The 14,768-nt window shown below is 37.9% G+C and overlaps 2 protein-coding genes across 3 annotated transcripts in view; one reads left to right on the plus strand and one right to left on the minus strand.

Annotated features, from left to right (window-relative positions):
* LOC132031545 (uncharacterized) overlaps positions 1 to 6,749 on the plus strand; it is an 8,063-nt gene extending 1,314 nt beyond the window's left edge. Inside the window, exons 2-6 of the mRNA XM_059421535.1 lie at positions 3,408 to 3,496; positions 4,192 to 5,689; positions 5,787 to 6,088; positions 6,361 to 6,568; positions 6,718 to 6,749. Of these exons, the coding sequence (XP_059277518.1) occupies positions 3,408 to 3,496; positions 4,192 to 5,689; positions 5,787 to 6,088; positions 6,361 to 6,568; positions 6,718 to 6,749 (2,129 nt within the window). The remainder of the gene's footprint in view (positions 1 to 3,407; positions 3,497 to 4,191; positions 5,690 to 5,786; positions 6,089 to 6,360; positions 6,569 to 6,717) is intronic.
* Positions 6,750 to 7,193: 444 nt separating this feature from the next.
* LOC132029551 (copper-transporting ATPase PAA2, chloroplastic) overlaps positions 7,194 to 14,768 on the minus strand; it is a 33,958-nt gene continuing 26,383 nt past the window's right edge. Inside the window, exon 18 of one of the 2 annotated variants that reach the window (XM_059418815.1) lies at positions 7,194 to 7,774. The gene's annotated coding sequence lies outside the window, so the exon portion shown is untranslated. Of the gene's footprint in view, positions 7,778 to 14,768 lie in introns of both variants that reach the window. The other variant, XM_059418816.1, reaches the window with a different exon arrangement.

The following is a 14,768-nucleotide window of genomic DNA, read 5'->3' on the forward strand; positions in this document are numbered from 1 at the left end:
CCCCCCAAAAAAGGGTTCTACACTTTTATATATAATAGTAATATATATATATATATAGAAAAGAAATGTAGGTCCCAATATCATACAAGGCGTTTTTACAAAAATTCATCCAAACAAAAATGTTCCATATCACGTGCCTATTCAATGACTGTATTTAAGGCTCTTGTTGCTCTTTCTGGGATCCCACTTCTCTTGCCTTTAATCGGAAATACTGTATGCCCAATCCCCAAGAAAGTTGCATTTTGTTCTCCACAGTCACCATATGAATTTTGTCAATTTTCCTCTCGGAATATGAAAATTAAAGTGTTCAATTTTAACTATGACTTTAAACTATTTAATCTCTTATAAATCTTTAAGAACATCCAGGAATCTCTAAGAGATATATTAAATAAATAGTTTTACTTTTTTTTGTCTACATATGCTCTTATTAGTATATTGCCAATATATTTATGTAATGTTTGGTCTGGGCCAGTTGTTTTAAAAGGCGTTTTTCGGGGCGAGCCTACTGGGTATGGCTGCCTAAAAATGCCCGGGGGCGATGGGTCGGGGCGAAAGTGCAGTGCGTACGCCTGCGGGCTTGTGGCGTACGCCTGGGCGTTTGAGCGAGGAAGTTTTTTCGGTGAGCTCGAGAAACTTCTTCAAACTAAAACGAAATTTGTTAAATAACGTCCCAATTCTCAAAAAAAAAAAGTCGACATGTAATTACTCAAATGTTTTAAAAGAGTAGGCATTAAATTTAAAAGTCAACACCTTTTTTTATTGCTAGGAATGCCTAATATATATTCTTTTTCAATTATTTATCTTCTCTACTATCTCAAAAAGTAACGTCCTACAGGTACTTGTAAGTAGCGTATAATAGATTGTTCTAATTAGTTTTTTGTGAGGGTGGAGCATATATATATATATATCACTTATTTATAGTTTTCTTAATTTTTTACGTTTATTTCACCTATTTAAAAGTATTTATTATAATTATATCATTTTATAAAATACTAAAAATTAAAATCCTACGGGCTTACGCCCGTGCCTTACCACGTTCACCGAGCAGCACGTGAAACGCCCCGCCTTACGCCCCCCGCCTTTTAAAACATCGTCTCGAGTAGTAAAAATAATCTTCACATAAAACTTAACATTATTAATACATAGTTTGTTTTTCTCTTTGCCTTTCCGCATGAATTGAACAATATTTGTAAAATTTATGGTTTCATGAGTTAATTTCACAAATGGTCGCTTTGAAAATTTTTGAAATTCTCTAAATTCACTTTTCTTTTCTAATTATAAGGTCATTCAACTCTATTTTCCTTCAAAATAAACTTAACACAATAAAAGTTTCTTTCTCTCTAAGTTGATATGTATGCACGTTAAAACTCTATTTTTTTTAATTAAAAATCTATTTAACTAATATACATCATACTCTATTCAACCCAATCAACCCTGATTTTATACTCCATTTTAGATCCGATTAAAAAAGGACCCAAAATGCACGTAACTTTTTCTCACTTGTTCATATTTCCATTGTGGGAAATTGAGGAGAGAAAATAACAAAGAATCAATCTTCAATGTTGTGCCAGTGAGTTTTTTTTTTTTTAAGGAACGGAAACCTTCTTGTAGCTCCTCCAAACTTTGTTTTCATGAGTATTCATCACCATCTAGATTCAAAATTCTCTCAAAAGTTTTCTCCAATTTCAAATACGCTAATCGATTCAACAAGGATACCAAAATTTAGCCGCAGATTGAGATATATTTCAGTGGTTAATAAATTTTATTTTTAAATCTACGAATTTAAACACATGTGAGAACACACACATATTATTGAGGCAAAAATTAACGAAAATTCGAAACACTAGAATTGCTAGTAGTTGTTGGAAAACAATTTTTAATGATGAATGCGTTTTGGGTCTTTTCTAATCGGGTATAAAATCGGGTTGGGTTGGGTTGGGTTGAGTGAGTATGATGTATATTAGCTAAATAGATTTATTATTAAAAAATAGCAGTTTTAATGTGACATGACTTGAAAAAAAGGAAGCTTTTGTGGTGTTAAGTATATTTTGAGGAAACATTAACAATTGAATTACTTTATGATCTTAAAAGAAAAAAAATGATTTTGGGTAAGCACTCAGGAAATTAACTCATGTTAGCTTTTTATTTTTTTTTTTTTGTTTTACATAACTAATACACGTATAAATATTTGTCGCACTTAAATCTTATGGAATGTTCATCTGAAAAAAGTTTGTCTATATTTTTATAACTAGCTTTTATTTTTTAAGAAAGATCAAATTACGTAATTACACTTGTGCAATCACATGACATTGAGTATTGCAATGTAATTATATTATGACAAACAAATAAGTCACTCTAATTACTATATTGTGTAATTACTAGTAATTACACTGTGATTTCCAAATAGGCTCTAAGTTAACAAATTTTGGCAGAGCAAAAACTTTTCAAACTCTAGCGTAATTTCACTCATATAAAAGTCTTGAACTCTATGAACTTTTCCTTCAATTTCACATGTAGGGAGTTAATTGCAAAACTCTAGCAAAGTGTTGGAATTTTACTTATTAAAGACGATACTACAACATACTGTGCTGAGTTTCACATGTATTAAGTTTCCTACTTTAAGATAGTATGCTGAAATTTCACTTGTAAACATTTCAAATTCTAACACAGTGTGCTAAAGTTCTTACGTTTTTTAGCTGAGGATAATTTTGTCTACATTTTATTTCCACATTAAAATACGATTAAATGTCATATAATTTTAAAGCTATGGCTAGTTATTGATTAGTGGTCTGAAAAGTGACTATTTGCCCATTTTTCCCAATATTAATTGAGTTTAGTTTCAATACAGAGTATGGCCAGCTACCAGGACCTTTCTTCTAACGTATCACATTTTTTTAAAAAAAAAAAAAAAATACTTCTACGTATCACTTAGTTTGCTTGAGTTGGTTTTTTCTTTGGAGAGTGGGGGTGGTGGTGGCGGCGAGGGGGGAGGGGGGGGGGGAATGCACAAACAGTCGAATAGCTGAAGTTTACTAGTCGCATTAGAATTAAATTCAGACTTGCGAGATACGAATCTAAAATTTCAAACTTCAAATATATGTATTTGTTGCGAAAGGAAAAAAAAAACAATTGGAAATTATTAATGTCTTAGCAAGTCTTTAAGTTCTGGTTATTTACAGTTGAGTCCTGTGAGTCTTTTATTAATAGTTTATGTATTTAGTATGTTGAGTCTTTTAATCAAAGGACAGGTGTCCCTATTTAGCCGTACAATGCTGTGTAATTCTAATTGGTTGCCAGCTGGCTGTAGCTACAATATTAATAGAGCTAGCTATCTGTAATGAATATTGCATCTTGAAATGAAAATCTAGTCTTGTTTTTATTATTTTCCTCTTTTGTATTGTTTTCAGTAGCTGCTTACGCTACATTTGGTATCAAGAGCCAGCTTTCCGACGAAGAAATGGTGGAAACTCAGAAAGTGACGATGGTTGGAAGCCAGGTCCAGTTATACATTGGAGAATCTAAAAAAAAAAGAATGGAATTGTTGGAGCAAAACCAAGCTCGTATCAATACGGAAGCTCAGCAACGCCATGAAGAAAACAATCGACGATTGGACACCTTAATGGGCCAGTTGGAAACGGAGAGAATCAATGGCCTCGGGGCGTTCTGGCTCTGGGTGGATCTCCGAGCGAAAGAGGAGAATCTTCAGTTGGTGGAAATTTTAGACCGATGTCGAGCAATGTGTCTAACTCCGGCGCTTCCTCAACCGAGTCGAGGAAAGTCCATGACCCTAGCTCCCTTCAATCCTCAGCTTTTTTCCCATAACTCACTATACACCCTCTTCTCCTTACCCACCGGCACCTGCTACGCTTATGCAACCTATGGTTTCATCACTCAATTCCTTTATCTTTTTCTCAACCCATTTTCACCTCCACACAACCACGCTTCTTTTACTTCACCCATGGCCTTTCAAAACCCCCTAGCTAGCCCGTTTCTTCAGCCCAATATCCACACCACTGTCCAGCCCAATATGTTTACACCAATAACCCCACAAACCACCAGTTTCTTCCTACACCTACCAACACAAACAACCAGTTTAAATCACCAAAAATCAATTTATCTTTTCCGGAGTTTGATACCGCCAATCCTCGTGGGTGGATTAGAAGGTGTGAAAGGTATTTTGAACTATACCAGATTGCACCTGAGTCAAAAATGGACATTGTAGCTATTCATGTTAAGGATAAGAATGATCCCTGGTTTGATGTGTATACAATGGAACAAGGGGGTGTGCTCATTTGGGAAAAATTCTGTTTGGATGTTTGTCGCAGATATGGCAATATTCGTCCATTGGATGTTGTCACTGAGTTTAATAGGCTTGAGCAAGTTAATGATGTTGAAAGTTATTTTAACAGATTTCAGGAACTACGTTTCTATGTGTTGTTAGTAAACCCAACGCTTAATGAAGCCTATTTTGTGTACTGTTTTATTGGGGGTCTGAAATCTGATTTACAATCAATGGTTAGAGCCTCAAACCCTTTAACCTTACTCGATGCTTTAGAAATGGCCAAACAACATGAGAAAACACTTGCTTCCATTTACAGAAACCTTCAGCCTAGAGTTTCTTCAACCCAGCCCAGAATCACTTTTCCACCAAGCCCACGAGCCAATACACCTAACATATTCAGAGCCCTTCCAGCACCCAACAATACAAGAGCCCTTCCTAATATTGTCACCAGAAACCCACCTCCCAGGACTATCCCTAAAGAAGCACCTAGGGACAAGAAGTTATGCTATAGGTGCCAGGAGAGGTATTTCCCTGGTCATGTGTGCAAGGAGAGGAACCTTAATGTAATAAAGGGAAGTGAAGAAGAGGTGATGTATGATGCAGAGGCTGAACCTATCGAAGAAGCTAATGTAGAAACAGAACAAGAGGTTGAGGCTGAAGAGGAAGCAGTGCTAAACTTAATGAAAGCATCGGAGAAAGACCCAACGACTATTAAGATTACTGGTTGGACTCTTAATCAACCTATTATAGTCTTGGTAAACAGCGGGTCGACCCATAGTTTCATGGACCCTAAGTTGGCAGACAAGTTGCATCTGAAGAAACTGAACCTAAAAAGGCCCATGAAAGTTCGAGTGGCCAATGGGGAGTCCATGTACAGTACGCAGGTGTGCCCGAGGTTGGCATGGCAAATGCAAGGGGAGGAATTTATGTTTGATATGAGACTCCTAGAGGTAGGGTGTTATGATGTAGTTTTGGGAATGGATTGGATTGACACAATCGCTCCCATTTTGTTGAATACTCGACCACCTAGCATTTCTTTCCTACGAAATGGGAAGTGGATAACACTGGTGGGCTGTCAAAAACCTCAAGTTGGGCTGCGAAATAGTGGAGGATGTAGCTGGGTGACCCAAATTTATCAATTGGAGTCTTTGGGACAATCTAGCAATTTATTTCCAGTCCAGGTGAAGTCCTTAATTGCAGATTTTGAGGACATTTTTAAGGAGCCAAACAGTCTACCCCCAGCTCGATCATGTGATCATGCTATTGAATTAGTTCCTGGAGAAAAACCCGTGAACCAACGCCCTTATCGATATTCTCACGATCAAAAAGATGCCATCGAAAAGCTGATTAAAGAAATGTTACAGGCTAAAACAGTAACAACCAGTTCTTTCGCCTTTTGCTTCACTGGTGATTCTAGTTAAAAAGAAGGATTTGTCATGGCGTATGTGTGTTGATTATCGTAAGTTGAATGACATTACCATTAAAAACAAATACCCAATTCCAGTTGTGGAAGATTTGTTCGATGAACTTAATGGGGCTTGTTTCTATTCCAAACTGGACTTGCGCTCAGGGTATCACCAAATCAGGATGAGGGCTGGTGATGAGCACAAGACGGCTTTCAAAACACACCATGGCCTATGGGAATTCAAGGTTATGCCCTTTGGGCTAACCAATGCACCGGCTACTTTTCAAGCCCTGATGCATAACATTTTTGGGCCGCATTTGAGACAGTTTGTGCTGGTCTTTTTCGATGACATTCTAATTTACAGCACATCATTGGAGGCCCATGTGAACCATTTGCAGATAGTATTTAAGTTACTAAGCGCCCATCAATTGTATGCAAAAAAAAAAAAAAACTAAGTGTAGCTTTGCACAGAATCAAGTGGAGTACTTGGGACATGTGATTTCCGGTGAAGGGGTGAGCACTGATGCTACCAAGATTGAGGCGATGGTTAAATGGCCACAACCTACATGTCTTAAGGGACTTCGTGGGTTCTTGGGCTTAACAGGATATTATAGGCGTTTTATCAAGAGCTATGCAGTGATCAGCAAACCCTTTAACAGTATTGCTTAAAAAGGGTGGATTTTTGTGGAATGATGAAGCTTCAAGAGCTTTTGAGCAATTGAAAAGGGCTATGGTGAATGCTCCAGATCTAGCCCTGCCAGATTTCAAGGTTCCATTCATTATTGAAGTGGATGCAAGTGGACTGGGTGTAGGAGTCGTGCTAATGCAACAAGATAGGGCTATTGCTTTTATGAGCCAAGTTCTTAGCCCAAAACATCTTGGTCTGTCGACATATGAAAAGGAGCTCATAGCCCTCCTTTTAGCGGTCGAAAAATGGAGGCACTACCTCCAGTCAAGTCATTTTATCATACGCACGGACCGCTTTTGTTTGAAGTTTCTTAAGGATCAACGTGTGACCACTTCATTACAGCACAAAGGAATTACAAAGTTAATGGGTCTTAGCTATGAGATTCATTACAGGAAAGGGAAGGAAAATGTGGTGGTACGATGCTTTATCGCGAGAAATGGAGAACAATAAAGGGAAGGATGAGGAAGCTAAGTGTTTGGGCATATCAGTGATACAGCCCAAGTGGATACAAGAAGTAATTGAAAGCTATAATGAAGATCAGGAGGCTCAAGATCTTATTATCAAGCTTAGTATTGATCCAAAGGCACTGCCAGATTTATCGATCCAAAATGGATTAATCAGATTTCAAAGCAGAGTTTGGATTGGAAACCATGGTGGCCTAAGGACCAAATTGGTACAGGATATGCATACTTCAGCGTGGGGAGGACATTCTGGAATACATGCTACATATCAAAGGATCAAATCCATTTTCTACTGGCCTAATATGATCAACGATGTGAAAGAAGTGGTCCGGGTGTGTAAAACTTGCCAGAGGAACAAAGAAGAAAGTGTGGCTTACCCGGGATTACTACAACCCTTAGCAATTCCTAACAAGGCTTGGGAACATATCTCCATGGATTTCATTGAGGGCTTGCCAAAATCGCAAGGGAAAAATGTGATTTGGGTAGTGGTTGATCGATACACCAAGTATGGCCATTTCTTGGCCATAGGTCATCCCTATACGGCGAGTCAATTGGCTCAGTTCTTCCTGGATAACATTGTTAAATTACATGGAGTGCCATGTTCTATTGTTTCTGATCGTGATCCTATTTTTGTTAGTCGATTTTGGCAGGAACTTTTCAAAGCATTGCAAGTGCAGCTGAAACTTAGCTCTTCATATCACCCACAAACCGATGGACTAACGGAGAGGTTGAATCGTTGTCTCGAGGTTTATCTAAGGTGTATGACGAGCCATAAACCCAAGGAGTGGTGCAAATGGCTGCCATTAGCCGAATTTTGGTACAACACCAACTTTCAATCAGCAATTGGTATGACCCCTTTCAAGGCACTGTACGGTTATGACCCTCCTCAGCCGACATTCGAATTGGTGGCTCAAACCAAGTTGGAGTCAGTAGACCAACTGCTGCGGGAAAGGCAACTAATAAGCAAACAGTTAAAAGAGAATTTAATCAAAGCCCAGAATAGAATGAAGCAGTATGCAGATAGCAAGAGAAGTGAACGAACCTTTGAAATAGGGGACTTGGTGTTCATTAAGCTTCAACCATACAGACAAACCTCAGTGGCAGTAAGGAAGAACCTGAAGCTAGCATCACGATTTTTCGGGCCCTATCCGGTTGTGAGAAATATTGGGTCTGTGGCATATGAATTACAACTCCCTACGGGGTCGAGAATTCATCCAATCTTTCATGTTTCGCAACTTAAGAAAAAGCTGCGACCCAATGATTTTTCGATCAAAGAACCGCCATTGACGACCCCTGATGGACAGATGATAGCTGAACCAGCGACCATTCTGGATAGGCGCATGGTGAAGAGAAACAACAAGGCAGTGGCTCAAGTCCTCGTTCAATGGACGAACTTACCTCCGGAAGAAACAACTTGGGAAGATTACTCTTTCCCCAAATCTCAGTTTCCCGAGTTCGATCTTTAAATGACAGGACTCTTTGAAGGGAAAGGGAATGTTGCGAAAGGGAAAAAAACGATTTGAAATTATTAATGTCTTAGCAAGTCTTTAAGTTCTGGTTATTTACAGTTGAGTCCTGTGAGTCTTTTATTAATAGTTTATGTATTTAGTATGTTGAGTCTTTTAATCAAAGGACATGTCACGCCCCGAACCATGGCTCCCACAGTAACACTAAGACTCGGGCTCTTTAGTACGTGTCCGAGCGAACCTCATGGCTTGCTTGTCAACACTTGGGCATCAAAACAATATAATCTATATGATGCAATTTAAATGAATCATGAAAATGTAATTTGCGAATAAAGTCTTGAAATTATCTCATAGCATGTAAAATTCATGAAAAAGTAATAGTCGCAAACATGAAAGCATAACCGACTCGTGAACTAATATTTGTCTGGCGAAACCTCTAAAAAATGTTTGAATGCTAACTACGTGATACGGCCCCTGACTATCATAAACCGAATACTAATGCGCACTCGACATGTTGAACCCCGAGAGAGTGGGGCTCACCAACATGTTCGATAATCGAAAGGATCCCACGCGCAAAAAGCGTATGCTCCTAAAATCGGTATCGCACCGCGAAGTTGCAGCCCTAGGCAAAAGGACGTTAGTACATGGTGAATAATACTAGTATGTAAAAACCTCGTCGAAATAAAGAACATGGCACAACATAGGTATAAGACATGAACCGAAATCGAATGTAACCGAACATGAGTATGAAACGTGAGTAAAGTCTCGAAACAAGAAATCAATGGAAATACATGTATATAAAAGCGTTGTAACGTGGGGAATGCTATAGTATAACCGATGTATGATCCAAAGCTTGCAAATCTACCAATGAGAACACCACACCTGGGGGATATGAGATTTAAGTAATAATAAGCATGTAAGGATCCAAAACCGCATAATGAAGGTGTGTTGCCTCCCGTCGACAACCATTATCCTACAGTCAGCTACGTAGTTTGCTATCTCGAGCTTCTGCTAACTAAGCAACTCCCAAAACATGAATATGATATGGTTAGCTAAAGCCCATGATTTTCGTGAAATAACTTGTAATCATGATTTCACGAAATAACTTGTAACATGATTTCACGAAATATCTTGTAATATGGTTCTTGAGATAAGTTGTCAAAGTCTTGCAAAACATGTTCTTGATTCATGAGTAATAACAATAGTTCATAATTATATATATAATTGACTTGAAAACATGCTTGTAACTTGCTAGATAAAATCATAAAATTTCATATAAACATAATGAGAACACATGAGGAAGAATTCATGATTCATGGATTAAGCTAGTGTTCCTAATAACCGTAATGAAAGATTAGGAATACAATAACGAATAGAGATACAAAATTCATGTACATAAATACGTAAACACGGGCTACCAATATGTTGGGTTTAATGCCCTAAAGATTTGAACTTCATGGATATCAAGAAACGGAGCATGGGAAGAACGTAGAATCCCATACGTGGATGGAAGTTCTACATACCTTAATTGCTCCAAAATCTTGAATTAAAGACTTGAATTTTGGAGAAGATTTCCTAAATCTTGATTCTTGAACCTTGGGATGGGTTTTCTTGAATACCCATCCCAAGGAACAATGATTTCTTGCTTAGATTATTAGATAGTATATGTTAGAATTGAGTTGGAAGGGTTTGGATTGACTTACCTTGATGTTTTGGATTGTTGCTAGGGCTTGGAATTGTGAATAATGAAATAAAAGAACTCAAGGCTTGAATTTATACAAAAGTGAGGCGGAAGTTATATGGACGTATTATACGGTCCGTATAAAGTTATACGATCCGTATAATATGACCATATTTTATCATGGCTGGATAGAATGTTGATTTGAAGCGTCATGAAGTACGGACGAGTTATACAGTCCGTATAAAATTATATGGGCCGTATAACAAGTTCGTATAACATGATCAGTGAACGGACTGCACTGTAATCCTTGATAAAATGGCCATAACTCTTTTTACATATGTCCCTCGACCCCATAATATACCGTTGGAAAGGTATTTCAAAGGGCTACAACTTTCAAGAAGGAAGTTTTCACAAATTCCTAACGCAAGTACCCGAAAACAGCCATAAGTACAGATTTCGTCCTAGACTTAAACGAATTTAGAAGGCCTTAAGAACTTCACTTTTTCGTTTGACTTCAAACGATCGTTTATCACACGAGTTCATCCCAAATAGATTCGTATAGCTAAAATATCACCTTTATACTAGATTCATACATTCATACCTAATTCGGATTTACGGGATGTTACAATATCTCCTCGGGGATCATTCGTCCTCGAATGATGGGTCTTGGTTAAGAATGGGACCGGACATGGCTTGAATACATGAACGTGAAGAAACATGACGTGAAACATAAAAGCTCAACATGATTACGTGGAACATGGTCATGGATCATGAGAACTAAATATGTCATTACATAGAAACATACATGGGAGCATGAAACTGAGTCATACCTACCTGAATGAGAATCATGAAACAATTGTCCTTGATTTATGAATAGAGGTTAAGAATCACTACTAACTACGGAATCTAGAAAATTTTATGGTAGGACTTCCTTCATAATGCAGACCCTCACGACATTTCTCAAACGCCGACCAGCTAACTAAAGTACCAACACACAACTCACAGGGTATCTTATTACGCATGATGTGACTTAACGTGATTTATGAATCTTGAATGTGGCTAACATGAATACCGAGCCGGTCCGACACACGAATAATATTGGCTGAATGATTACATGATTACTATACATGGAGTTTGGAAGAGAATCCGTAGGCACGAATGACATGGCATTGGAAAATAGGCACGACATTACATGATTATACGGCATGAAGAGCATGACATGGGACATAAATACATGAAAACTGTCTGGCATGAATACATGAGTGCTAAACTTTCATGAGATACGAATACGTGTAAACATGGATATCATAACATGAGATCTGAATATCGAAAACATGATTGTTACAACAGGGGATTTGTATGATGAGCGGAGATGAGATATGAATACTGAGAGGCTTGATCATAGATGTTCGTATATCACCATCACGATTGACATATAAGATATGAGTACGACTTAGGCTTTGAATGTGAGCGCAACTCGATGCGAATGAGTATCGATTGAGTCATATAATAAGAATATTATCCTACCTACATATTCATAAAGGTCTAGCATAGGCATGACATAAATACGTCGAATCCGAGTAGAATACTCCGAGATAAGCCCCGTAGGGTGAAGGAAAGGAACTCTTGTTTGCTCGAAACATAGATAGGAATACCTTGGCATACCTTGCTTATTATCGTGCGCGGATCATAAAGGATTGAGAGCGAGGAATCATTCGTTCGAATCATAGGAGGCACTTTGTCTTAGAACATAAACGTGGCATGCGTACATCAAACGGAAGGACGTAACATGGAACATTCATGGTAATAGGATTAATATGGCATGAAACATGAATACGTGAGTAGTAGGACATGGGACATGGGTACATGAGAAACATGGCATTTACATGGGTACCTGCATACCATGGCGTATGGACTTGAGTTTATGAGCATTGAAGTATGACTAAGACATAAGTGTGACTTGCATGGAGCACAATTTGTAGGCTTCACTCTTGAGTCAGAGACATAGGCATGGATAAAACGTTACCTTTAGGATTTAGATATACCGAAAGAATGGGACATATTTCAACATAGCTTACTCTTATCACCGTGAGTAAACGCCTTTTTTTTTTAATAAGGTTCATGAAAGAATGGATTATAGGCATGAATACTTCGTTCTTCGAGCATCTAAGGCATGGGTAAATAGTCACCTTGAACATAACGAGGCATAGCTACTTAGCGAAAGGAGAAAGGGATCATGTCATCATGATCGTAAAACATTAGCTAAAGGGACATAAGCATGTGTAATCGTGGATAGGACATCCATCATGACTTACTCTCATTATTGCCTACCAACATCATTTTATACTATTTCTTTAGGTGGCTGCTCGAATAAGTCTATCGTGGACATGAGTACGTGAAAACATAGGTAGTATACCATTGGAGTCGAAATAAGTCATTCACCTAAGGCATTTTCCTCTTGTCCAAGGAATAGGTCTGCATTCCATAGGATTCTCAGTCTTTAAACTATTATGTTACCTTCCCTTTGATCCTTATCAACGTCAACATCATAATAAGAATTCACTTAGGAGCTAGGACGTGATCATGGGTATAAAAGCAAGATAAATACGTGAGACATGAATGTGGTCTTTAACCTTGGACATGAGTACAACTTGATGTGAGAAACATGAAAGAACATTCCCTTGCATAGCTTACTATCATATGGAGTCTTAATTCTTGTATCTTAAATATGGAGTGTAAAGCTTTAACAAGGGCATAAGATAGGTATGCTAGGCATGTGTAGAGTACGTTTGGGCATTGGTACTATATAGTGCATGAATTATTCTAGAATTGGAACCGTTATACCCTTAAAATCCGCTATTCGATCTAGAACTTTATCTCATAACATAATTACCTAGTACTTGATCTCAACAGCATGACAAAAATCACATGCTACGCACCTTATCTTGGCTACATGAAACTGTGATCCTCTGACATAATCTCCTTAACACCTATCAACTTACGAAACAAATAATCTATATTGGCACCTTATCACACGATCTCCCCCTTAGTTCAAAAGCTGACGTTTAAAGCCTGTGGATCCCTTGAGTTAGCAATAAGTGGCCATCTAGTGGTTCCGCTAATTTCCTCCAACATACTGACGACTCATTTCTTCGACTTACTTCAAGCAAGTCTTATTTACTGGAAAACTAGATTACTTAAATGAACGGGTTTCTAATGTACATAACTGGCATACTAGCTTTGTCAATCTTGAGGAAAACTCTTTCCTAATAACTCCTAAAGGCTCTTCTTATGTAGTTTGCTCTCGTACTGCTTAGATGGTTTTCTTCTTTCACCAATTTCTATACCTCAAATTTAACTTAAAACCTTTAGGTTCTAACACGCCTTCGGTGTATTCAGACAGTTACCCACTTAGTAGTGCTAACTTGACTAAGTGACTCAAATTGTACTTTTACTAACTCTGCTGAAAATTTCTAATTCACTGTATCTACTCAAACTTACTTACTATGCTTCTGTTAACCACTTGCTAGCATCATATTCTCTAATTCTTCTCTCATGTACTAATGTGAAGCATAAGGTTATTTCTAACTTCTCCTCCTTATCTGACTCTATTCTAGGGTTGTATGCTATCTTTCTGAACTATAGACATGAATCACACTTAGGGAAATTTCATCCGTCTCAAACAAGAAATTGAAACAACTAATCCCAAACTCCCTATACACTTCTAAAATTATATCATACTGTACACATCGGGGATAAATACTTAATTACATAACCTAAGAGGGAATTGTCATATCTTTTATCTCATAGTAATATCTGCTTCTTGTAGTAACTTACTAACGTCATACTCTCTAGGTCTGATCTGAATAAGCTTAAATAATTTAAAACTAACCCAAAAAAAAAAAAAATCAATATCTTCTGCTCGCGGTTTTCTTATCACATCAGTCCCTTCCTAGTCATGTGCATAGATCATATGGCAAAAATATATATATCCTTGAAAAGTCGAGACTTTCTAGTATTACAGGTGGCTGGCTCTTAGGCTATTTCCTGCTCAAAACTACCGTGGACAATTTATGTCTGTTGCGGTTAACTTCATAACATGTTACTTTGTAGGGTCTTAATTCTGAACTATCATCCTTATACTGTAGCTCCATGGTTAGATAATCCAAATAAACTTATTCTGTAAGGTATATAACCTATGTGTCTGTGCCGCCATGCCGAAACTTGTTTTTAAAAGGGTATTATCACCCGATAAACACACCATGCACTATTTGGTAAGTCTTGGGTCTCGAATTTTCCTTCTCTCGCCGCTTACGCATTCGATGGAAAGAGAATGTTACTTACTCGCTCTAAGCTTCGTGGAACGAATTAGAATAATTCCCGATGACTTCATACGAAAGCAACACATCGATAATGATTAGATTTACATCTTCCTCATCCATTGAGACGTGGCGTATTCAGTAGAACGGAAAACAACACACGAGTCCGAGTGATTTCTGAGAACATAGCTCTATTGCATGTCTAGAGTTGAAAGAAGTGAGACAATCCTAAATGTCTCGGTGGTCAACTGTTTATATGTGTGGGCGCCACACACATATAAAAGTAACCCCACTGGACACGGTTTCATAGACTCCCTAAGACACTTGAACTATATATATATATATATATATATATCAAGCTTTGTCACGCCCCGAACCATGGCCTAGGCGTAACACGGCACTCGGGCCTTGCTTGCATGTGTCCGAGCGCACCTCATGGCTTGCTTGTCAACATGTGCATCAAAAC

The sequence above is a fragment of the Lycium ferocissimum genome, chromosome 9, assembly GCF_029784015.1.
Source record: "Lycium ferocissimum isolate CSIRO_LF1 chromosome 9, AGI_CSIRO_Lferr_CH_V1, whole genome shotgun sequence".
NCBI lineage: Eukaryota > Viridiplantae > Streptophyta > Magnoliopsida > Solanales > Solanaceae > Lycium > Lycium ferocissimum.